Consider the following 26,537-nt stretch of genomic DNA (forward strand, 5'->3'; position numbering starts at 1 on the left):
AAGACGTTGCAGCTCTGTTAAAACGAACTCTCCCTTATGCTGATCTTTGAGACTTTTCTTTTGAGCTTCACTAAAGAGGCAGCTAAGATGTGTACTGATTCTGTATGTTGGGGGAATTAGTGTTACAAATAAGTGATGAAGCTCTCATGAGAAATATCCAAAGAGACAAATGATTATTGCAGTGCTGACACTGTTTGCTGCTGCTTGCTGATGCTAACTTAGTTCATAAAGTCATTAAATGTTGCCCTGTGTTGGCCTCCTCCCTGTCCTCTCCAAACTAGGGGCAGTGAGGATATCCAGAGCAATGCCGCACTTAGGTAAAATAACTTGTTTTCTCATTATTTTCTAACTGACGGTGTGAATAATGATGCAATATGGTTGAGTGTGTGCATTTCAGACTAACGCATGACTACTGGTTTGTCTGCCTCAGTTTTCATTTTATTGTTCTGTGTCTTGTAGAGCAAAGAGCTTACAGCTTACCGGAGCCACCAAGAGACAAAAGGTATTTTAACTGTTCCAAATTTCCTGACGGCCTCCTTGCCATCTTTGGAAATGTTTGCGTATGACTTTTGAGATCCCTTCAATAGTTTGTGAGAGTTTCTGTGTAATAAGCCTACGTGAATCCTTTGCCCCCTCTGAAATCTGTATTGGTACAGGTTGGCCAGCGTGTTCCTTCGAGTGCCCAGATATGCGGGCCTCAGCCCTGGGGACAGAGTGTTCTTTCTTCGGTTATTTCTAAGGACAAACACCTCCAATGTACTGGACCAAGAGGCGCAGCAGTGTGAGGGTGACCTGCCTCAGAGGGGCATTAGGTTCTTCCTAGGTCTGTCTGCCCTGACGAGCAGACTTGCTGCGGGAGCAGGCCCCTGGTTGGTCACATGTACAAAGTGCATAACCACCTCTGCTGTATGTCTTTATGGCTATTGCCAAGAGAGGTTGGTTCTCTCTGGAACAGGAAGAACAAGTGATACAGAAAGTCCTATAAGCGTTAGCAGTTTTCCGATGGATGGGCGGATCTGAAAGCTGCAAACCTAAGCTTCCCTTTTCCCTAAGCTGCTGCTTTTGGTGGAGTCAGGCTTGGGAAGCTGACCAGCGGGCAGGCGGGATTGTCGAGTTCTGCTGGTCCTTCAGTAACTGCTCATAAGTCATGCGGGGAAACAGCCCTGGGGTTATGTGCAACACCGGTGCCAGAAACGGCACAAACGTTTGGCTGGAAGGAACAAGGTGAAAAAAGAGGAAGGTGGCTTTAACTTGAGTGACAATAATGCTAAAACTGGAACCTTTTAATACATACATCGAGATGGACTGTTTTGTTTTATTTTAATTTTTTAAAAATATGTATTCGGAGAGAGACAGAGACAGACAGTCTTCCTCCTGTCATCTATTTAACAATTGGAGAAGTAATAGACTGATGGTAAAGATTTTTTTTTTTAATTCAAAAATACTTCTTCTCCACTAGGAGAGGGGTTTAAGACGGAAAAAGCCAACGTCTTAATTGGTTAAATATTAGTCTGTAAAATACTTGAACTTGGATGGGATGTGTGGAGAGGGTCCCTTTCTCATTTCTCATTTTGTCACTCCTGTGTTTTTCTTCTTCAGTGTGTCTGCATCCTGAAGCATCTTTCTCAATCTATCCCCTGATGTATCCAGTAGAGTAGATATTGATCTCAGTCTGTGCCCAACACCTTTTGGATGCTGATGCTTTGCTTTGGTCATGTTGTACTTACTGGAGCGGATTGCCTCCTTTGGAGTTCTCTTATTTATGTTAATCGCTTAGTTTCTGGAAAAGAATGCAGCCGGCTGAAAGGGGGCTCTCTCCAGAATGTGTAGGCTCTTTTCTGCAGGAGTGGACACTTTGTATGTACCAACTTTTTTTTTTTTTATGCACACAATATAGTAGTATTTAATTCTCCCAAAATGTTAGTGTAAACAGTAGCTGACAAATACAGTTTAATGCTCTGAATATAAGTATATAATTCGTTTTTTAAGTTTTTATTTAAATTCCAGTTAGTAAACATGCAGTGTGATATTAAATTCAGGTTGTACCAACTTCTTAATGATTATATGGCATGACAGTTATTTTATTGACACCATCTATCTTAAGTGTGTTACACTTATTACTTTATGTATTAAAAAAAAATCTGAGCATCTGAATGTCCACAAAGAAATCTCACTGTGTCAATTTTCAATTGGATATTGGGAATTCCTTTTAACACTTAGGATGTTTAGTTCTTTGAAAAATAGATGATAGATATTATAGGTTTAAAGATTAAAGTACTGAAGATCCACGTTCTTGAGATACTTAAAATTATCTTTATTGAAAAGGTAATGCCCTGAGAACCTCTGAAGAATGGGGTTTGTAAAACTTGATTGTGGATGATTCTATTGATCATCAAATCAACAATAGAGGTTGGGCATCTTGTTCTGGGATTTGAAGAGTTTAATTTTTTTTTCCAGATTCTTAGAAATTGAAAAGCTATTTAAATTATGTTATGAAAGCAGTTGGGGACTTTTCCCTTCTCTGTTCTTTCCTAACGTAACTAATTGTTACATAGGTGAATACCACATAGTTCGAGTTGACACACAGAATCTGCCAGAACTTCCACATTTGCCCAGAGGTTATGCTATGTGATTCATTTTCATAATGTGACAGTGGAATGTGTCCGTGATATTCACATTTCTACCATGTTTGTTTTAGTTATTTATTTTGAGAGAAGGTGAGCAGGGGAGGAGCAGAGAGCGAGGGAGACAGAGAATTCCAAGCAGACACTGTGCTGTCAGCACAGAGCCTGACATGGGGCTCGATCTCAACGACCGTGAGATCATGACTTGAGCTGAAATCAAGAGTCAGACACTTAACAAACTCAGCCCTACAGGCGACCATGTTTCTTAGTTTTTTAATACCAAGTGTTACAGGTGTTTTTTGTTTGTTTGTTTACTTGGTCATGTCTCAGGTCTTCTCAGTTTTTGAATTTAAAGAGTAAGGGGTATGACTTCATGTTCATGTTGTAGTTTTGTAGAGGGTATGTGGAAATTGTGGTGCATTTAAAGGTTTTAATTTTTTTTTTTAGTGTTTATATTTAAGAGGGAGAAAAAGAGCACACATGAGGAGGGGAGGAAGGTGCAGAGTGAGAGGGAGACAGAGGATCCAGTGCAGGGCTCAAACTCACAAACCGTGAATGAGATCATGACCTGAGCCCAGGTTAGATGCATAATGATTGAGCTACTCAAGTGCCCTGCATTTAAAAGTTTTAAATCAAAACAGAAGCATTGCTTTTGATAGGTTCTTCTGTAGCACGGAGAATTGGGAATAGAGTTGGATAAACAGAATGTTCTTTTTTTTTTTTAATTTTTTTTTTTTAACATTTATTTATTTTTGAGACAGAGAGAGACAGAGCATGAACGGGGGAGGGTCAGAGAGAGAGGGAGACACAGAATCTGAAACAGGCTCCAGGCTCTGAGCAGTCAGCACAGAGCCCGACGCGGGGCTCGAACTCACATACCGCGAGATCGTGACCTGAGCTGAAGTCAGATGCTTAACCGACTGAGCCACCAGGCGCCCCCAGAATGTTCTTTTATTTGAGAGAGTTGATTTCTGTTTCTGCTGTGAGGTAGGTAGAAGGGAGGACTTGAGGACCCCACAATCCACATTGACCTTACCATTCTTTAATTCTGAGACTGAGGTCTCCTCACCAGATGATTCTTATCTTAGACATTGGATGGCACTTGGTGGGGTCACAAGAGGTGTTCCAGAGGTAATTCTTTCTAAGGTCTCAAACATGTTTTTCCCCTGAATTCCAAAAGTGAGTCTGTCATGAGTGTTGCAAATGAGGATGCTTAAGAAACGAGAGCTACGGAAATTTATAAATCTATTAACTGGTCAGTTACCTAAGAAGGTAGTTGTGGAAGTAGAAAGGAAATAAAAAGGTCCAAGTTGCTTCTGTCACTCTGCATAGTCCTAGAGTATCATCACTTCCATCCTGCCTCTTTGCTTTCTGGCTTTTTCAACGGTTTTCTCGAACTATCAAACCCAGTTGCACTTATTGTACAGAATTTAAATAGCACGACATACTCTGTCCTGCTTGTGCCTTTAGATCTGTAGGACCAAGAGGCACTTAGGAAGCCCTGTATCATCTTTTCTAAATGTGTTCATAGGTTTGAACTCTTGATTACCTAACGTAAATAACTGTATTAATAATGATGTGTATCTAATATAAATAAATAACAAAGTTTCATTTAATATGTGTCAGGTAAGTACATCATATATTTGAGTGGGAGAAGGGGCCTTAGAAATAATTGGAAGTCTAAGCCTAGCATTAATCAGATGAAAAACTAAAGTCCTAGGACTTGTCATTGTATTCATTGTTATGAAATGTGATCATATATTTTGGTACATGACAGTAACATGATAGCTTTTGAAAAGTGTTTCCCAGAGATGAATGTGTTACCCACTAATGTGGATGAATGAGAAGTTTGGGAGATGGGAGAGACTTGGGTTACAGAATGTTCTACAGAAGTGTTACCTGGTTTTACATAATACTTGGTTGATCTTTAATATAGTCATTCTCTTCCTCCCACCCCCTTTATAATAATATTAGAAGTATAAGACTATCAGAGAAAGTTTCAGGGGAAATAGAACTTCTCATAGCTGGGACTTTTTTTTTTTTCTCTAAAGAATGATTATATGGATTAGGGGAAAATAAATGATGATCAGTGTGTTCACAGATAGCATACTGTTATCTTCAGACTGCCTTGTATTGTGGGGAATTATCCACAGCCTTCTTTCTTTTACAACCCAGGGAGTCTCAGATTGCAAATAGTGGGTTGAGTGGGAGAGACTGAACCAAGAGGCAGACAGTCTGTTTCTCAAACTCTATTATCAAAGGAAATGTGTATTTGCTGACTATTATCTCTATGTTCTAAAAATAAATAAAATCCAGTTTCATATTGCTGGTTATTTGGCTTTTCTGTGCCCTAGGAAATTGCTGTTTGCATAGTAAATAGGGAGATGAGGGTTTGCAGAGTGAAGGTGTAAGTCTAAGGTTTCCTTTATTTCTCTAGTATTTTATTAAGAAAAAAAAGAAATGTACAGAAAAGTTAAAAGAATTATCTGCTGAATACCCATTTCTACTACTTAGATTCTGTAATTGATATCATGGTGAGATAGTTGCTTTATCACACACCCATTATCCATCTATAAAATATATTTTTAATAGAGTCTATCTTTATCTTTACAGTAACCATTAAAACCTGAAAAATGTGTATACACACGTGTGTACATAAATGCTATTTTTTACTTATCAGAACTCTTTAAGTTCTGATAAGCCATGATAACAGATTCTTTTTTGTAGAATTCAGCAAGAAGAATGGGATAAATATATTATACCTGCCAAGTCAGAGTCTGAAAAATACAAAGTGAGCCGAACTTTCAGCTTTCTCATGAATAGGATGACAAGCCCTCGGAATAAATCCAAGGTAACTCAAGTTTTGTGCCTTTTGTGTTTAAAGGGTCGCTGGTTCCACTTTTCAGCAATTAGTATAGTTTCCACTGGCCCTTGAAGATCCCTTATCTTAGCCTTTGTGTACACATATTCAAAGACCTCTACACTTTTTTCTGAAATATTGTCCAAGTCACTAGAAGTGCAAGACAAATGCAGCCTGTGCACATTTCCATTGTGGCGTCACGACACTCCTCCACGAACGGCCTTTATGTTCAGACAGAAAGTGTAGAGACTGTGTATGGCTTCTGTGACTACATTGGCTCTCAGCATTTCTCTTTTCTCATTTCTCCCCACTTGGCTTTTGGTGCTGTATCTGAAGACAAAAAGCAAGGACGCCAAAGACAAAGAGAAACTGAGCCGACATCAGTTTGTCCCTGGAACATTCTCTGGGGTTCTACAGTGTTTGGTTTGTGATAAAACGCTCCTGGGGAAGGAGTCATTCCAGTGTTCCAGTAAGTTCTCCGACCCAGTGCGTGCCATCTTTTTACTTCGCCCCCCCAGACAGTAAACTCCCCGAGAACAGGGCCATTGTTAAGCATGTTTACATAATCCTTCATAGTAGCACCGCACATGTGGTTTAATGACTTACCCAAGCAGTGAGCCATGATGGTTAGTCAGTGCTTTTTGTCCACAAGTGATAGCCTCCCGGAACCCCAGACCCGTGTATCTCACTGATTGCTTGACGTCTCTCTGTGGGTGTCTAAATAGGTTCTCAAATGTCGCATGTCCAAAATGGAGCTCTGCTCTGTTCCTTGGCCCGTCTGCAGGCTGCCCCTCTCAGTTAATGGCAGCTCTATCATGGCAGCCAGATGCTCATGCCAAAAATCTTGAGGTCTCTCTTTATGCCTCTTGATCTCTCATGTTCCACATCCAGTCCTTCAGCAATCCTCTGGGGCGATCTTCACAATATGGATGAAAGCCAGCCACCTTTCATCCTGCTGCTGGTATCACCCTCGTCTAAAGCTACCATTTCAGTCACTTTCTAATTGGTTTCTTTGCATTTCTACCACAAGTGGTGCAGTTTGGAAAACATCTGTTCTCAAAACATGAGCCATAGTGAGCGTGTGAAGGCACATATCCTTATGTTCCAGATCCTCCAGTGGCTTCCTACCATCCCCCAAGGAAGGCCAAAGCCCTGAAAATTGGTGCAAGGCCCCAGGGTCTCCCCTGTCATCCTCTCCCCCTTCCTCCCTCTGTTCCAGCCACTCTGGCATCTTTGCTCTTCTCTCAGCCTGCCAGGCATGCTGCTCCCAGAGGGCCTTTCCTGGCTCTTCCTTCTGCCTGCAGTGCTCCTCCCTCAGATCAGCTGCAGGGATTGCCCCTTCACCTCCTTCGGGTGTGCTCGGACAACACCTCTTCAGGCCTTTCTTGACCACCTTATGTTTGGCTCATACTGGTTACTCAGAGCAACCCTGTCTCTGGGCATCATTGCCTTGAGAGTCCCTTGTCTCCCAGACCAACAAGACAAAAACCATCTTCAAAATCCACATGCAAGAAGGCTGTCCTTCATTCCGTGTTGATGGTGCAAGCTGACACCTTGGACCCATTGATTCCTCTTTGCTGTTGTCCCCCAACTCGATACCATTCAGTCCCTCACTTCCTTTACTCTGAATACTTTTACCAGCTTCCTCTCGGTCAAACACCACTTTCTTCTTTCCCATCTGTGCTTAAGGACTTCTCTCTCTTTTTGTTCACTGGATTAGCCCACACTTTCCAGACAGATGTGTTTGGTTGCCTGTGTGCTGAATAGTCCTATAGGTGGTTCCTTCCTCAGCCTCAGTTTATAGCCAGCGGCCTCACCTGGCATGTGTTCTCTTGCCTCTTTCCCTTGCTTATGATGATCTTCCTCCTCTTAGTTTCCCCAGCTCCTCTGTATCTGTCTTGATTTCTTGCCCCATCTGGGAGGTGTTCCCTGACCAGCATGTCTGAAAATTTTGCACACCACATGTATGAGCTATTTACCTCTTCCGTGTAATGTAATGTACACCCTCCTGTTTTTAACTACTAAAATAGACTTCAAGGACTCTAATCACACAGTGGTTCTTCTGTATTCCCTGCAGCAGCTGTCACAAAGCCCAGCCTTTGGGTACTCATGTGTAGTTAATGCTTATGGGGTGGGGGTGGGGGTCAGGCTCCCTGAAAGGTAAACTTCTGTAGCACAGGACATGTTGGTTCACACAGAGTTGGTCAAGTGGATGGCCATGAGACTTTTTGTGGAAGATGGAAATGGCTGAAAATATAGAGGATGTAGTTAGCTTTTAAAACAGTCATTATTTTTTAAAAAAATGCACTAGGACTCATAAAGGATACAAGGTTTAAGGAGAAATTTAAAACTATCCAAAATCTTAACAGCTAGAAAAGATGGCTATTCATATTTTAATGGAGTCCTTTCTAATAATAAAGAAGTTAGCTGTTAATGCTGGTGTTTTTATATGAAATGTGTTTGATTACTCTTAACTTACTATACATTTAACTTTTTCCCCAATTTTTTTTACAACAAATAATGTTGTAGGTGGCATTCTTTTGCATATAACACTGTCCACATCTTTGATTATTGTCTTAAATTCTAGCATCAGTAGGTGTTAAATTTCCTCTTTAACCTACAGTTTTTAAAAAGTTTTAGGACTTACAGTTTTTAAGAGGAGTGTTGGGGGTTTAAACTTTGATTATTAAGTTTTTTACATGGGGCAAGAGATTGTGACATGTGTAAGCTGCTGTTATTAGGAAATAATCCTATTTTATGGGTGTATTTTTGTTTTTAATTATGAAGATTACTATTTCTAATCTGAAAACCATGATATGATATAAAACAAAACATAATAGTCAAAATTTTGGTGTTTGTATTCTTTTTTGTTAAAGCCTGAGTTGCTACTTTTTCACAAATTCCTTTGTTTATAAATAGATTTCACTGCTTATGTTTAGATATTACATTATTTGGTGCACAGAAGTTCACAAATCACAGCTTTGTTGAAGATTTGACTTTGATAAATATAAAATAACCTTTTTAATGCCATTATATGCTTTGGGCATTGAATTTTACTTTGTCTGAAATTAATATTCCTTTTGCTTTCCTTTTCTTTGAATTTTCCCTTACTATTTCTTTGTTTTTAATTTGGAATGTGTGTCTTTAATTTAGACGTAATCTGGAATTGAGAGCTAGTATTTTATAACAAGGCTTTTTTTTTCTTATTTACTCAATTTTACAGCTGTCAATTATCTTTTATAGTTCTTTGCTGTTTTCCTTGATGTTTGATTTTGCTATTTATACCATGTGTTGTTGATGTTGTTTTTTAAATGTTTGTTTTATTTTGAGAGAGAGAGCATTCCAACTGGGATAGGGCAGAGAGAGAGAGAGAGAGAGAGAGAAAGAGAAAGAGAAAGAGAGTCAGTCCCAAGCAGGCTCTGAGCTGTCAGTGCAGAGCCTTATGCGGAGCTTGATCCCACAAACCGTGAGTTCATGACCTGAGCCAGAATCAAGAGTTGGACACTTAACCCACAGAGCCGGCCAGGACCCTGCCATGTGTTGTTGGTTTTTATGTTACCTGGGGATTGGGCAAGATAAGCTAGCTCTTTCAATATCTGCTAGTGGTGACTTTTACGGCTTATAATTGAATATTCTCTAATTTCTCTTATATTTACCCTTTTCTCTGTTAGAGCTTATTGGTATACTGAATTATTGAATTGCTATTTTAATGTTGTATGATCTTTCAAGAATAGCTTTCTGTTTCAAGAATAATTTGATACCTATATTCAGTTCTCTGTCTCTACTTGCAAAACGTTTTTAGATGTTTTTTGTTTAGCTGGTTTCACTGCATTGTGAAAAATGCATTTGTGAAATGCAAATTTCATTGTGAAATGAAAATGCATTGTGAAATGCATTGAAAAATGCACTGTGAAAAAAACCATTGCTTGTTTTTTTTTCTTTTTTAAAATAAAGTTCGATCACTTCTCGAACCCTTAACTTCGATTCTGCCCTTTAATAGTCTTAAGTAGTGTTTCAGATAAATAAATATTTTTTTCAAAAGGGTCATTGGAGTGATCTGTTTTCTGAAACCTTGTGTATCTAAGTAGATAGATCTTTGTGTCTTTCACACACAAAGGGATTGATGTAGCTGAATAAATTCCTAGACTAAAACCTTTGCCCCCAATACCCTGTCAACATTGGTCCATGAATTTTGGGCATTAAATATTATAGTGGAAAAGTTTGGGGCCTGTCTGACCTTCTTTCTTTATTGGTGACCTGCTTTTTCTGCCTACATGCTTGAGAACTTTAAATTTTTAAATCCTATAGATGTCAGAATATGTCTGTAGAATAGGTGTCGTTTAATTCCTAGGAAACCGTGAGACCTTTTGATTTGCCTTTTGTAGTTCTTTTTTAGCTTGATAAAAGTTTTTGTCAAGTTGTAGCTTTCACTGTTGCTTCTGATGTAATTTTTCTGATTTCTTCCTTGGAGAAGTATGATCTCTATTCCCTTTTTTGTATGACATGTTCTATTTTATAATTATACCCCTCTTTTCCTCTACATTCTGGAGGGAATCTTTCAAGTCTAATTTCCTGGTGCTGCTTTGATAGTTTTGTTAAATTGATTCTCCTCAGTTCGTTCTCAGTTCTGCTTTCTTGTCTCACAAAACGCCTTCCCCCTGTCATCTTGCAGGCCTATTGTGCTGCTCTGTTCTCCCTTCATGGCCCTGTGGTCCTATTTTATGTCTATTTTGTGTATCTAAGTTTTTCCTCTCTGTTTCTAGATTTAATGGTATTCAGTGGCTCACTTTTCCTGTGAGTTTTCAGTCTAAATTTTTGTTGGGCTCATCCTGTCTACTTTTTCCCCTTTCCTTTCACTCACTTGTTTTGGAATGAGGAGAGAGCCTTCTGATTTCCACACTTGCCACCAGGACCAGTATGTGGGTAATTCTGACCTCTGCTCATTGGCCTTTGAGGTGTTGGCTAAAATGCCTCTGCGGACCTACAGCGGGAGGAAGTTGGGCTCATTTCTCAGTGGGTTATAGGTATTTGACGAGAATGGTTTGGATGGATCTAAATGTGACCTACCTACAAGGAAGGATCCTTTTAATAAAGATTGTGTTAAGCTGCAGGCTCCTCGTCTACAGTGTGTGGGGTGGGTGGGACGAGGAGGTGGCGGCTGATGGTGCGGAGGCTGGAGGGCGGGCGGGCAGGGCAGGATGGCAGCGGCCTGGCAGAAAGTGGTCCCCACATGCAGAGACTGCTCTCTCTCAACACACCCTGCGTCTCTGAGCCAGCGGGCAGAAAGGGGCAGGCAAACTCTTGCCTTTTAGTGAGGTTGAGGGCCCCATGTTTTATGGAGTAAGACAAGCGGGTTGATAATTTGTCTCTTTTAATTTGGCCACCTGTAGTTAGCAGGATTTCCTGTCGGAGGCTGACAGCACTTTATTTTCAGCACTGTGTGAGTCTTCCTTCTTTCATTTTGCAAGGCATTTTACCTGGCGTGGGAGCGGGCACTTGCCGCCAGCCGGATATCAGAAATCCATTGCAGTGTCGGGTGTATAGTAGTCAATGAATTCTCAGAGTGTATATCCCATATAATTGCAGGTTTCGTAATTGGTAAGACTGCGGCAGAAGGGGAAAAATATCTCCAAGGAAATGAAAACATTAGCCATGTGCTTGTGCTCGAGTGGTGGGGCTGCCTGTGATTTAGTTATTTTTTCCCCTATATTTTCTAAATATTTTTATATGCTATTTTTACCGCGACCAGCAAACGCACAGTGTGGCCTTACTCATTCTTCCCTTTCAGACTGTAATGCAAATGTACACAAGGGCTGTAAAGACGGTGCCCCTCCATGTACCAAGGTAATCTCTCGTTTGTTTTTCATGTGCATATATAGCTCTGTTGCTTCCTGTTATCTGTTTAGGTTCTTATTTTTTTTTATCATGGTCTAGATTTGTTTCTAAAGTGATCATTATAGTGATAAAAGAACACGTGTTCTAAGTGCACGGTTGTTGCCTTAACTATGTCCCTTTGGAAGTAGGGAAAGCTCAGATGTGGCCACCTGTGTCGCAAGGTGGAAGTGGGTTAGCCTTTCTGTCGAGACGGGCTCGGTTTATGAGTGCAGACCTTAGGCATAAGGGTATGAAGTCTAGAGCAGTAATTCTCAAATAGAAAATATCAGCATCACACCCGGAAGACCTATTTCTGAGCCCCATTCTCAGAATTGCTGATCCGGTAGAGTCCAGGTGGGGTCGGAAAATTTGTATTTTTAACAAGTTCCCAGGTGGTACTGCTGTGCTGGGACCGTACTGTGAGGCCCGCTAGAATAAAGGGATGTTCTCTGAGTTTGGGAGTGGGCTTGAGGGAACGGGCACATGTGTCCCATCTCTTCCTTTGTTTCCCACTCTAACGTCCTGTTAGAAATGCGAGTGAGCATGCCGACACTTCAGGGGGAACCTTGGGGTCTCTAACTTCTGTGATCAATGGAAACACACGTCGCGTCAGGTCACAGAGTTAAGGATGATGTTTTAGCAGCCAGGGGTGTTGTGTCCTGTAGACAGGAAGAGTAGCCAAGAGTAGGAAGAGCAAGTGGAGAAAGGCAGCACCGACAGGAATTCCTCTCTCAGCCTCAGGCTGGACGCACATGTTGGACATTTCTAGTTGCCATAGATGTTAAATAAAGCTGGGATATTCATGAGATGTGTTCATGAGGTACGCCCTCATTACAACTCATCATTGCACATCTCATCATTATAACTTGTTTCTTTGTTGCTTTTAGTGTCTTTTGCTTTGAATTCTTGGTTTGAAATGATACAGATAAGAATCCTGTATAACTGGGTGGACATTCTTGTAGTCAAATGGAATTTAATCTTATTTTCCATGTTTCCAATGTTCTTTATTAGAAATTCCAAGAGAAACATAACAAGAACAAGCTGCAGACCACCCTTGGAAGTAAGTGACATAGAAATGACAATTGCATACATATCATACTTTATTCCAGTGTAAAATACCTGCTCCTTTGTTACTTCCTTTGCCCAATTACTTCTTCCTTCCTAACACATGGTTAGTGTAATATTTAGTTACAAGGAGGTCAAGAACAGTATAAACTTCCATGCCAGCCTAATAACCTTTGTTCTCTGTGTACTACATGATATTTTAAGGAGGACTATATGGGGGGACCTATTAGGATATTGTCTCAGTTATAAGATATGATGTAGTGTAATATGTGCTATTGATTTAATAACAACCTTCGGGGGAAAAGAGAGATATGACATTAGATGTACATAACTTTGTTTTCCTAGCAGTAACCCCCATTTACATCTACAAATACCTATCACATACTTCTTCAGAATCAAGGTGAGGGATAGAATCCTCAAGTTGGGAGTCTATAGTCCCTGATGTCCATTATTCTAGTGACCTGGTCCTGCTTTATTAGTTGGGCTTGAGGCTGGGATCTTATCAGCTCCTTTAGCATGACTGAAATTTCAAGGCATGCTGGCATTTTCCTCGCATAGGGCTAGTCTTGGTGCTTATGTTTTTTCCTTGAATTGCTTAAATTTATTGCTTAACTTTAAACAATTTCTTTTGGAAGTAATCAGCAGCCTCTGAAAGTAGTTTATATTGCACGCAAGAACCAGGGACCATAATCTCCTAAATTGGAAAATCCTTTCATCTATTGTGACAGATTTTGGAATTTGTTCTGCCTCAAATACTGCACTGCTTTCCATATGACAGGCATTTTTAAGTTTGGGGTCACTTTTCATTTTAATGCTCCAACAGTGTGACCAGTGTTTCCACAATCACCTGAATCAGGGGACAATAAAATATGCAGACTTATGATGACATGAGATTGGATGTGATGTTACATAGATGCCGCTTGTGCAGACGGTAACAGCTGTGACATCACTTACCCTCTGCTTTGGCAGAAGTCCCTTTGATTGTAGTTGTGAGGCTCTTCTCAATTTCATAAGGTTGAGCATGAAAATATAAAGCATCTTGGGGCGCCTGGGTGGCTCAGTCAGTTGAACATCTGACTTTGGCTCAGGTCATGATCTCATAGTTTATGGGTTCGAGCCCTGCATCGGGCTCTGTGCTGACAGCTCAAAGCCTGGAGCCTGCTTCGGATTCTGTGTCTCCCTCTCTCTCTGCCCCTCCCCCACACTTGCTCACTCTCTCTCTGTCTCTCTCAAAGATAAATAAGCATGAAAAAAAATTTAAAAAGAAGATATAAAGCATCTTATAACTGATAAAAATTCCATCTCTGTACTTGGAAGCCATGAAGATAAAACCAAATCACACATGTATAAAATCCTTCATGATATTCCAGGGCTCTATATAAGTATTCATTCTCCTTTACTTGAGAAGGTGCTTGCTATATCTCTGAAACTGTTAAGACTGAAATGTTTTCCGAGGTCACGTATGGTACACATCAAATGTAAAACCATATATGCCTGTCACAATTTAGAATTGACGAGAAAGGCATTGAAGCACCCTTTGGTTTTCATTCAGTACGTGACAGAGAAGAGCTCAGCTTGACTTGGAGGTTTCATTTGCCTGAAGTTATCACCCATAAAGAATAGACTCCCCAGCATCATTCCAATCCACTGACATGCCATGTGTGTGTATGACTGTTTATACATACAATATACATTCTAATAGTGCTAATAACACCTTGGATCTATTTAAAGCTGGCTCTAAGGAGTACAAGCAGTGGTTTATGGGAAAGCTGTCTCAGTGTTTCCCCATTCCATTTTCTTGTTTGTGTAATCCCAGCCGCCCAGTCTCCAAGTGGATATGCTAAAGCAGGTCTGCCACATGGGTGTCAGGAGGGTGTGAAATGGAAGGGACATTTGAAGCAGGTGTCAGGATGTGGCAAGAAGACTGGTTTCAAGGCTGGGCATGTGATGTATTAGAAGCAGCCATTCGAGTGTTTCGCTTCTTGGCTTTTTACATGACTGCTGGTAATTACTGCCCTCTGTGAAAACCACGTGAAGCGCTCATTTTGATTTCTAGATTCTTCATTCCGAGACATCCCGCACCCTGGTCTCTCCTTGCACCCTTCTTCCTCCATGCCTATTGGATTGCCCACTGGGAGAAAAGAAACTTCAGTGCAGGTCCATCCATTGTCCAGAAGTGTTCCAGGCACTACCTTGGAAAGGTAAGGCTTAATGTGATTTCTCATCTTAATATCTCAGAGCCACCATTGGAGCTGACTCTTCTCTCTCTCTCCTCCAGCTTCAGAAGGTCAGGGCTCTCCTTGGAGTCTGAGAGTGACGGGAACAACTGGAGAAGCAGGTCTCATTCCGATGAGCTTTTACAGTCTATGGGCTCTTCTCCTTCCACGGAGTCCTTTTTAATGGAAGGTGAGGAGAAGACACGTTTGTTTCTGTGGTGAATTGCCAAGTGGAATATTTTCTGAAGGATGTAAAATTGAAACACTCTTTTTTCTTAAAAAAGAATTCTGTTTCATGGTGTCTTTTTGGTATAGGTTCTTTTGATAAAAGAAGGAAAATTTAACCATAGTGCATACTCCCACGTAGTGACTGAGTATAAATGATGTATTGAATAGACATGTCATAAAGATAAGAGAATGAAATACATTCTGTGCTTGTTGTTTAAAAAGCTCTAGAACTACTGATGAATTAGAATCAGGATCATACATTAAAAATATATACTTAGTTATGGGGTGCCTGGGTGGCTCAGTCCGTTACGCGTCCGACTTGGGCTTAGGTCATGATCTCAGTTTGTGAATTCGAGCCCGCCGTCAGGCTCTGTGTTCACAGCCTGGAGCCTCCTTTTGATTCTGTCTGTCTCTCTCTCTCTCTCTCTCTCTGCCTCTCCCCTGCTCATGCTCGCTCGCTCTCTCTCTCTCTCTCTCTCTCAAAAATAAATAAAAATTTATACACACACACACACACACACACACACACACTCAGTTAAGAGGGTACTCACCTAGATTTCTGAGATACTTACCACTATCTGTTACCCTCTACTTCTAGAGGAATAAAAGCATGTTTTAAAGCATATTTTGTAAGATAGGATTTATTCTGGTGAACTGCATGTTGTATCCAAGCTATATCAATCAGTGAAGGAGGACCCAAGGAAAGGAGAGCAGTGACAAGAGAAAGGAGTGGACACTGCCCAGGGTATCTTTTGCTTTTATTTTGAACTTGGATCTTTAAATCCATTGTTGTCTCATCTCGACTGAGCTGGACTCTGTCTAAGGAATGCTGTTTGGGCATGTAGGATTTAGTTTTCCTAGAAGGTGTGTGTGTGTGTGTGTGTGTGTGTGTGTGTGTGTGTGTGTGTGATGTCAAGCTCTGCAAAAAAAAAACCAAAAAAAAAAAAAAAACTGTACTCATAGGACTTGAGCCCATGTACCCTGCTTTCATGTTTATATTAAGGACAGCAAGCCACATCAAGAGCAAAGACCACATTCAGATATGAGTAAACAGTACAGAGTTCCCTGGGGCAAAAGAAATTGTGTGTTCAAGATTCTGTAATCATTTTATGGACTCAAAAGGTTACCAAAAATAAAACTATAGTACAGCACGCCCAAACAAAGAAAAGAATCTTTAAATGTCTTATTTTTTCCCCCCCCTGCACACATAAACCATCACTGTTTTAATGATTCTTTGCTTTCATGAGAGCTGCCTTGACTTGGACCCTTTCACCAGTTTGGTTTTCAGGGGTTTTTTCTCCACATCAACAGTATTTTGGCTTAGTTGTTTCTGTGTTGACAGTAGGTTTATTTCCTGTGTGTTTTGTGTGTGACTCCACTTCTGGCTTCTCTGTTCTACCTACATCCTAGATGTCGTGGATTCTTCTCTGTGGAGTGACCTCAGCAGTGATGCCCAGGAGCTGGAGGCAGAATCTTGGAGCCTGGTGGTGGATCCCTCGTTTTGCAGTAAGCAGGGGAAGGATGTCATCAAAAGACAGGATGTCATTTTTGGTAAGCATTTAAAATATGCTCTTGGGGCTGATGCATTGTGGTATAGGGGAAAGAGCATGAAATTTGCAGTCCTCCGGACCGGGGTTCAAATCCTTGTTCTCTCTCTTTTTATCTACTTGGTCTCAGACAGATGATTTAACTTGCCTGGATCTTAGTTTCTCTGTCTTTATTTAAAAAAAAATTTTTTTTTGACATTTATTTTTGAGACAGAGAGGATGAACAGGGGAAGGTCAGAGAAAGAGGAAGACACAGAATCTGAAACAGGCTCCAGGCTCTGAGCTGTCAGCACAGAGCCTGACGCGGGGCTCAAACCCACGGACTGCGAGATCATGACCTGAGCCGAAGTTGGACGCTTAACCGACTGAGCCACCCAGGCGCCCCAGTTTCTCTGTCTTTAAAATGGGGATAACAATGGGGCGTCTGGGTGGCTCAGTTGGTTAGGCATCTGACTTTGGCTCAGGTCATGATCTCACAGTTTGTGAGTTCAAGCCCCGCGTCGGGCTCTGTGCTGACAGCTCAGAGACTGGAGCCTGTTTCAGATTCTGTGTCTCCTTCTCTCTCCACCCTGCCCATGCTCAAGCTCTGTCTCTCTCTCTGTCTCTCCCCAAAATAAATAAACATCAAAAAAATTTGCTTTTTAAATGAGGATAATGATATTCAGGTCTAACTGTTGTGAGGCTTACCCTGAGGCATCGTATGTACCTGGTACAAAGCAAATTTTATGTCTCAGACCTTTTAAAATTTACTTAAATGTGGCCTATACGACTTTACTTCTCTTTTAAGAACCACTGGAAATTTTCACATACTTTCATGTAGGGCAGATGGGTTTCTTTCGCTTAGTGTATTGTTTTTGAGGTTCATCCTTACTGTTTATCAATACTTCATTCCTTTTTATGGCTGTATGTTATTTCATTGTAAATATACTGCATTTTTTTTTATTATCAGTCAAAGGTCATTTTAGCAGTTGAGGGTCCTTTTGGGCCGTTTGCACTTTTTGGATCATGTAGTAACTTTACGTTTAACCTTAAGACGAACTGCCAGACTGTTTTCCAAAGCAGCTGCACCGTTTGGCATGCCTGCCAGTGAGGTACTGAGGATTTTGCTTTCCCCACATCCTTACTAACTCTTCGTTATCGCCCACCCTTTTTATCACAGTTTGCCTAGTGTGTGTCACGTGGTGTCCCATTTTGGTTTTGATGTGCATGTTCCTGCTGGCTAATCAGGTCAAACATCTTTCCATGTGCTTATTGGTCATCTGTCTATATCTTTGGAGAAATAGCTTTTCAAATCTTTCGCACATATTGAAGTGGGCTTTTTGTTTTTTGTTTGTCTTTTTACTCTTGAGTTGTAATAGATCTTTTTCATCTCTGGACGCAAGTCCCTTTTGAGATATTTTTCTTGCATTGCCTTTTTTTTTTTTTTTTCAGTCCGTTTACTGGAAATCCCAATACTGCTGTTTCCTTAGAAGCTTAATAGTGTCATTGGCAGGCACACTTTATTAAAAATTGCTGTGTGAAAATCAAGGTCATTGTTTCCATGTTCCTTGTGGTATTTACATCATCATTGCCATAGCCGTGCAACCTGATCATACACATTTTTCTTGAACATCTCCACTTGGTAGAAGTTCTCTCTTTCCGTAGACATTGCCTTTTAATTCTGTTCATCTGTGCTAAGATCTGAAATTCCTCCCCCCCTAGTTTCTGTCTATGGGCTCCTCCAACATAAAAAGTCTGATCTGTCTCCCTAGGCCTGCCCTTGGGAGTATTAGCACCAGTATTAGCCCCTCTTGTATGCCAGGCATTAAGTCTAGAAACCAGGGAAATAGCCGTGAACAAAATGTACAGATTTTCTTCTCGTGTGAACTTGTTGGGGGGAGACACTACAGTGTAGGACAGAAAATCTGTAAAATACTCAATAGAGTGTGTGTGGTAAGTGCTGAGAAGAAAACAGAGTAGTGGGCCATATTGAACACAGGGACATGGGTATTAAATGTTGGGGTCTACAGGGAGATTTGAGAGACCAGTAATACTTCAAGAGAGCTGGGGGACTTGGGGAAGGAGTTAGATCTGGGGAGAAAACATACCAGGTGGTTGGAACAGCAACCATGGAGGCCTTGAGATAGCATGTGACATTCTCTCATTCTCAGGGCTGTCTTTTCATTTTCTCCATGGTTTCTCTTCCTTGATCATCACGCTTTTTTTTTTTCTCCTGGAGAAAGTGGAATTTTGGCAACAGATCCAACGACTGTTTTATGCATTAAGGAGCCTTATTATTTCAATTCAGTTTAATTTAATGAAGTGCTGCTACTCAATGCAAAAACCAAAAAGCCAAAAAGGAAAGAAAGAAAAAAACCAGGCAAACTAAGTTATATTTTCATAGAGCGTTTAGGGGAATGGAAGACCTGGTTCCTAGCTAAAGGTGCCTAGTTCATTACATTTTGCTAGCTAATTATGTCTCAGTTTTAGATGAACGGGGTTCTTATGTATGGGACTTCACTTATGTGTATCATTTTCACATATCTGGAAAAAAGAAAATGGTTTAGTATTTCGAGCTTGCATTAATTGTTGAGTCAATGCTGACTTTTATGGTGGAGGAATATCATTGTTCCAAAACATCACCTCTTTTTTTGTTTTTTGGTTTTGTTTAATTTGTATAACGTTTAGTGTTTAGCCACTAATGTCAGTGGGTGGAGTACTTGCTCATTAAAGCTTGTGTCTGCGCATGTGTTTCAGAGCTGATGCAAACAGAGATGCATCACATCCAGACCCTGCTCATCATGTCCGAGATCTTCAGGAAAGGGATGAAGGAGGAGCTCCAGCTTGATCACAGCACCGTGGATAAAATCTTTCCTTGCTTAGATGAGTTACTTGAAATCCACAGGCATTTCTTTTCTAGTATGAAGGAGCGAAGGCAGGAGTCCTGTGCTGGTGATGACAGAAATTTCATCATCAATCGCATTGGAGATATTCTGGTACAACAGGTGAGAGAGGTTTTTAAAGGCCCTAACGTCAAACACCTGGAGGTTTGCAGACTTTCCACAATGTGAAAGCCTATGAAGAACTGGAATTGATTTTTTTTTTAAACCATTATTGGCAGATGGGATTGCTTGGTTTTCTTCTGTTGGATATGCCTTTGTGCGCCTGATAGCTAAGAGCTTTGACAGCCAGGGACTGACTTGTGTGTGTCTCCAAACCTGGTAGAATCATCCTTGTCACTGTCTCCACCAGGAGTCACAGCCATAAATAAGTCTATTAGGAAAATTCTGCTTGGACTTTTTGATCTATGATAACACGTTCCCCACCCCCCCCCCCACCCCCCCAAGCCTGTGATGGTCATGGCAGTATCTGCAAGACAGATGCTGGCTCTTCTTAGGAAGAGTGAGGAAGATCTGTTATCATTAAAGCCTTGGTGTTCACGCCTGGGGGGACAAGACAGCAAATCTCACCAAAAGGAGACAGTTTTAGGTGCTCCAGATGGTTGAAGCATCATGAGAATGGTTTGTGTGACTCTACTTAATAGATAAGAAAACCAAAACTGATAATTCCTTTTGGGCTTCTGGTCTCTTTGAAAGGGCTTTTCTATGAAAAAAACCTGCTAATAGAGAAGTTAAGTAGCATACCCTCCGTGATCACAATCGGGCAAGCCCTTTGAGGGTACCTCCATGTAAATTACCTCCTTTACCTGCACACCTCTATAAGGTAAATCTTATCTTCCCCATTGTACAAATACAGAAACTGACTCATGGGGAAAGTAATAACTTAGTCAAGTTCACACATCTCCTAAGTAGCATAACTGGGATTTAAATCACAATCTGCTCTTTTAACAATGAATTAGGGATATGATTTCTCGAGGCCTCCATAGTGACATCTGCAGAAGCTTTTTATCATCACTCGGTTTTAGGTCCCAGTAAAGCAGGGATTCTTATCAATTTGATGACTACTGTATTTCAGCACCTAGAACAGTGCTTGGTACCATGAATGTTATTGAATGAATGGATCCCTTAGGAACAAAATGCCAGAAATTCACTTGAGTGCCACGTTTTGCGGTCCCTTATAGAGCTTGGGGAAAGGCATGGAGATGCATCCTTTCTTACCTTCATTTGACTTTCTCTAGATAAATTCCACAATGTCATCTTCTCCAAAAGACTGATTTTGAAACCATTTTACCCTGTAGCCCACAATAACAGAGTTCAGCTGTTGGTTCATTTACTAAAAATGGGGGAGTTAAGGTCATTGATGTAAATGTACTTAAATACAGATACTTTTGAGGCACAAAACAAAACCCCACTTAATTGTGCAGTAACTGCTTCTCCATGTCTAAGGATGTAAAAAGCCACATCAGTAACCAGTTTTTATTTTATTTTATTTTATTTTATTTTATTTTATTTTATTTTATTTTATTTTTTAAATTTATGGTTGTTTATTTTTGAGAGAGACAGAGACACCACGATTGGGGGAGGGGCAGAGAGAGAGAGGGAGAGAGAGAATCCCAAGCAGGCTCTATACTGTTAGCACAGAGGCACATGTAGGGCTGGAACTCAGGAAACCGTGACATCATGAACTGAGCCAAAACCAAGTCAGACACTTAACCAACTGAGCCACCCATGCGCCCCCTACAAGTTTTTAATCAAAGAGTAATCTGCTTTGCAGATCATCTATAAAGTCATAGACCTGCCTCATAATTCATCTGAAACATATAATGCCAAGAGACTGTAAAGTCCTTTGTAAGACAATTTGAGTAAAAATGTACAAATGTGTCTGTGAACTTCAATTTGAGTGCGTTCAAAACTGAAGCACAAGATTTTTTTTTTTTTTTTTTTTTGTCATTTGAAATTATTTACATCTCTTTTCTTGATAGAAATGCTGTATTTTTAAATTCTCATTTAGGGGCACCTGGGTGGCTCAGTCGGTTAAGCACCGACTTCATCTCAGGTCACGATCTCGCAGTCTGTGAGTTCGAGCCCCGCATCAGGCTCTGGGCTGATGGCTCAGAGCCTGGAGCCTGCTTCCGGTTCTGTGTCTCCCTCTCTCTCTGCCCCTCCCCCGTTCATGCTCTGTCTCTCTCTGTCTCAAAGGTAAATAAACGTTAAAAAAAAATTTAAAAAAAAATAAATTCTCATTTAGAACACTTTTGTTCTTATGTTTGTATTTACCATGTTTTATATCTCTACCCATTCTGTTTTTATTTAATCGTGTGTATAAGCAGGACTGACATTGAGAACGAGGTTTGAGAAGTTGGCTGTCACATAGGATGAGCCTGGTGTGCTGCTTTTGGATGAAGTGCACCCTTCTCCTTCGGGGAGAGATTCTTGGTTATTCAGAGAAAAGGGTTTTAAGCCTCCTTTGGCATTTCTGTTGTTGGCATGCATAGCGGGGGTGGCAAGGGGTCTCCTCCCAGTACCGTAAAAAGTTGTTTCCCGAGGGAGCACATTAGCTACATCCTCAGACAAGGGATGCGGGTGTGGGAACCAAGGAAGCATTAGCTGTTTAAGGGATGTAGGAGAGAAGACTTCAAAGGAATCCCTCACTTTTTAGCCATGGAGAACCTTATTCAGGAGGCGAGACTGGAATGTGATGCTAATTGAGTCAGTGGAAATGTTGGTGTTGGTTCGAAATGATGAGTATGAGGAACATGATTGATATCAAGCCATAGTTTGCCAACTTCAGGTACATAAGAATCTCCTGAAGCCTGTTAAAAATGAAGACTTCTGTGTTCCAACACCCTAGTGGTTTTGTTTTGATAGGTTTGGGGTGGGACCTGGGATTTGGCATTTAAATTTTTTTAATTTTGGGGGTGCCTATGTGGCTCTTTCAGTTGGTTAAGCATCTGGCTTAGCTCAGGTCATGATCTCATGATTTGTGAGTTGGAGGCCCCACATTGAGCTCTGTGCTGCCAGCTCAGAGCCTGGAGCCTGCTTCGGATTCTGTGTCTCCCTCTCTCTGGGGAGTTTATTTATTTGCATAAATAAACATGCAAACAATTTTAAAAAAAATCAAAATATTTAATTTTTTAAATTATTATTTTTCCCCGATGCTAACATCTTGCAAAATTATAGTATCGTAATCAGGATACTGACAATGATTCAGTCAAGTCACAGACCATTTCCATCATCACAAGTACTTGCTTGTCTGGCTACTTTATAGCCACACCTACTTCCCTCCCTCTCCCACCTCCTTAATTGCTGGCAACAACTAATCTCTATTTCTGTAATTTTGTCATTTCAGTAATGTTAGATAAATTACATGTGTGTTACATATAAATTACATATGTACTATGTAATCTCCCTTGGATTGGCTTCTTTCAGCCAATTAAAAAAGAATCATCTAGGTGGTTGGATAGTTCAGTGGTTCATTCCTTTTTATTGTTGAGTAGTAGTCTGTGGTATGGAAATACCACGTGTGTTTAATCACTCACTTGTAGAAGGACATCTGGCTATTTCTAGTCCTTGGCTATTAGAAGTAAAGCTGGTTTTTTTTAAAAAAAATTTTAATGTTTATTTATTTTGAGAGAGAGAAAGAGCAACTGTGAGCAGGGGAGTGTCACAGAGGTGAGAGAGAATCCCAAGCAGGCCCTGAGCTCTCAGGGCAGAGCCCGATGCGGGGCTCAAACTCGTGAACTGTGAGATCTTGACCTGAGCCGAAATCAAGAGTTGGACGCTTACCTGTCTGAGCCACCCAGGTGCCCCAGAAGTAAAGCTGTTTTAAACATTCATGTACAGATTTGTGTGTAAACTTAAGTTTTTCAGTTCTCTGGGATAAATGTCTGGGGTCCCAATTCATGACTTGCAGGGTGGTTGCATGCTTAATTTTGTAAGAAACTGCCAACTGTTTTCCAGAGTGATTGTATTATTGTACATCCCTGTAAACAATGTACAATAATCCAGTTTTTCTGCATTCTCACTAGTACTTGGTGGTGTTACTATTTTTTTTAATTTTACCTATCCTGAAAGATATGTAATGATAAGTCATCATGGTTTAAGTTATAATTCCCCCATAGCTGATGATGTTAAACATCTTTCATGTCCTTATCTGCCCTGTGTATATCCTCTTTGATGAAAGGTTAGCTCTTGTCTTTTGCCCGTTTTCTAATGGGATTGTTTGTTTTCTTACTATTGAATATTGCAGTTTCTTTATGTAGTCTAGGTGCTAGTCATCTGTCAGGTATGTGATTTGCAGACATGAAGTCTGTAACTTATTTTCTCATTTTCTGAGTTTGATGAAGTCCGTTATTTCGGTTTTTCCTTGTAAGGGTCATGCTTTTGGTGTCAAATCTAAGAACTTTTTGTCTAGACTGAGATCTCAAAAGATTTTCTCCCATTTTTTTTCTAAAAGTTTTACAGTTTTATGTTTTACATTTAAGTCTGTAGTCCATTTTGAGTTAATTTTTGTTTAGAATATGAGACACAGGTCAAGATTCACTTCTTGTTTTTAGTCTCTGGATGTCCATTTCCCCCAATGCTTTTCCCCCTTTGTTAGAAGAGCCATCCTTCCTTCATTGAATTGCCTTTGCTCCCCTGTCAAAATTCCATTGGGCATTTTGGGTTCCTGTTCTGTTCCACTGATCTATGTGTCCATTATTTCACATAGTCTTAATTCTTGTAGCTATATAATCAATCTTGAAATTGGGTGGACTGAGTCCTTCTACTTAATTCTTTTTCCAAATTGTTTTTAGCTATTCTATTTTTTTCTATAAATTCTAGAATAATCCTGTATGTATTTAAAAACTTGCTGGGATTCTAACGAGGATTGCATTAAACTTGTATATCAATTTGGGAAAAATGATGTCTTTACTATCTTGAGGCTCCCAGTCTATGAATATGGTATCTCTCTCCCTCCATTGATTTACATCTTCTTTGATTTTTTTTTTTTTACTAGCACTGTATAGTTTTCAGCATATGAGGCCTGTATGTATCTTGTTAGATTTGTACTTAAGTTTTATTTATTTATTTATTTATTTATTTATTTATTTATTTATTTATTTTGAGCAATTGTAGTTAATTTAAAGATCTCTTGAGATACTGGCCTCAAGCATAGATAAAACTATAAGGAAAGATGAAGACATCAGAGATGGTGATGTAAATTTGAAGTGCTTTCCTGGGGTTAGGGAGTGAGGTGTTTTCTGGTTTCTGTTGCTATAATCCTGGATGTGTCAAAGTCTGAAACACTGGCATTCAGGTAATTCAGTTTGTTCCCTTATGATTCTAATATGGTTACCATGTAGATTTTTCTCTAGAGATGTTTCCACCAATTAAGCTTATTGAAATATCCAGCCCACATCTCTACTTTGGTCCATCAGTTAATAAATTGGCATTCTGATTATTCATCTTTCCCTTTTACCTGCCTCTGGACCCATTTGTGATGTGCTGACAAAAATCAAATTCCCAAGTGAGGACTGAATCCATGGACATGATCAGTTCGCCTATGTCAATGTCAACCTGTGAGAGGTCAAACCTTCTTGAGGCAAATATTGCCACATGGCTTTTCTTTTCTTTTTTTTAATTTTTAAAATATTTGTTTATTTTTGAAGAGAGAGAGTGAGCAAGTACGAGCAGGGGAGGGGCAGAGAGAGAGGGAGACACAGAATCCGGAGTAGGCTCCAGGTTCTGAGCTGTCAGCACAGAGCCCAACATGGGGCTCAAACCCACGAGCCGTGAGATCATGACCTGAGCTGAAGTTGGACCTTAACCGACAGAGTGACCCAGGTGCCCCACATAGCGTTTCTTCAGCCTAGAAAAGTAAAAAACAAACAAAACAAAACAAAAAAAAAACAAAACAAAAAAACCCCAACAATAGGTTCAAATGATAAAGTTGCACAAACAGCTCAAAAAGAATAAAAATAACAAATGTTTAAAACAATAAAACCATGGTAGGTTGGTGTCTTCCCCTTACCTCTTGACAACTTTGTTTTAGTTTAATGTAAAAAGTGGGGAAAAGAAGGGACTGTGTTCAGAAATTTCATATTTATTCTTTATTTGCCAAGAATATATTGAAATACTTGAAAGTTGCATGTTCTTTTTAGTGTTTATAACTAATTAAATTTGTAAACCATCACTGAAATGTTACTCTTCTCAGTTTTCAGAAGAAAATGCAAATAAAATGAAGAAAGTATATGGAGAATTCTGTAGCCATCACAAAGAAGCCGTTAGCCTCTTTAAAGAACTCCAACAAAATAAAAAGTTTCAGAATTTTATTAAGGCAAGTATTTTAAAGCTATTACAAAGTGGAAAACCAGTGTGGGAAGTAGTTGATGCTTGCTTGTTATATGACCTTAACAAGTTTCACATCTAGATGCTGTTTTTCAGGGGAAAGAGAAGAAAGTGATAGGTTTGTGGCAAAGGTGGAAGGTCTGTTTTTCTGTCTTTGTGAAATATTTCTCCCAAAACATTTCCTTTTGTATTTTATATTTGTAATGTGTCCTCCAAGCTTCTGACCACCTTTGTAATATCCTGGGAAGCTATTTCCTGTCCTGACAAGTTATAAATCAGAAGAACCTTAGTAAAAATATAGTATCCACCCCACTCCTACTGGATTAATTTGAAGTAAATCCAGAACATCATATAATTTCACATGTATGTAATATGTATCTCTAAACAATGCATCTTTTAAAAATTACAATGGTACTATCACAGCTAATAGGTTAACAATTATTCTTTAATAGCTTCAGACAGCTGGTCAGATTCCCTAAGAATCTCATGAAATTGGATTGCTTAAGTGAGAATCTGATTAAAGTTGACATATTGTGTATCAGAATTGTAGCTTTTAAATCTGTTTTAATTTGAATGTTCCCCATCCCCTTATTTATTACTTTTTTGGTGTCCAATTTATTTGTTGAAGAAATTTGTCCTTTAGAGTTCCATGGATTCTGCATTTTTTTCTACCATTTTAAGCATGCTACCATATTCTCCCCCTTTCCCCCCTCCCCTGCCCCACTGCACATTTGTTTTGAGAACTTGAAAACTTAACAGTATAAAATTTTTAGGAAAAAAGTTGCCCTGATTAGAGGGAACTATAAGTGCCGTGATGAATAATAACCAATGTAGAGGATGATTGTTTAGAAAAACAAATATTTAACTGTAAACTCACACTCAAAATGTGACTTTGACTTGTGAATATTTTCCAG

At 39.9% G+C, this 26,537-nt stretch overlaps 1 protein-coding gene across 2 annotated transcripts in view; it reads left to right on the forward strand.

Moving 5' to 3' along the window:
* Positions 1 to 26,537, forward strand: part of ARHGEF28 (Rho guanine nucleotide exchange factor 28) — a 304,554-nt gene that overhangs the window by 218,804 nt on the left and 59,213 nt on the right. For both annotated transcript variants that reach the window (XM_027040097.2, XM_015072133.3), the window contains 10 exons: positions 460 to 502; positions 5,352 to 5,475; positions 5,821 to 5,953; positions 11,273 to 11,328; positions 12,370 to 12,418; positions 14,480 to 14,624; positions 14,702 to 14,829; positions 16,278 to 16,418; positions 19,151 to 19,398; positions 25,490 to 25,612. In XM_027040097.2, coding sequence (XP_026895898.1) covers positions 460 to 502; positions 5,352 to 5,475; positions 5,821 to 5,953; positions 11,273 to 11,328; positions 12,370 to 12,418; positions 14,480 to 14,624; positions 14,702 to 14,829; positions 16,278 to 16,418; positions 19,151 to 19,398; positions 25,490 to 25,612 — 1,190 coding nt within the window. The remainder of the gene's footprint in view (positions 1 to 459; positions 503 to 5,351; positions 5,476 to 5,820; positions 5,954 to 11,272; positions 11,329 to 12,369; positions 12,419 to 14,479; positions 14,625 to 14,701; positions 14,830 to 16,277; positions 16,419 to 19,150; positions 19,399 to 25,489; positions 25,613 to 26,537) is intronic.

Source organism: Acinonyx jubatus, chromosome A1 (assembly GCF_027475565.1).
Source record: "Acinonyx jubatus isolate Ajub_Pintada_27869175 chromosome A1, VMU_Ajub_asm_v1.0, whole genome shotgun sequence".
NCBI lineage: Eukaryota > Metazoa > Chordata > Mammalia > Carnivora > Felidae > Acinonyx > Acinonyx jubatus.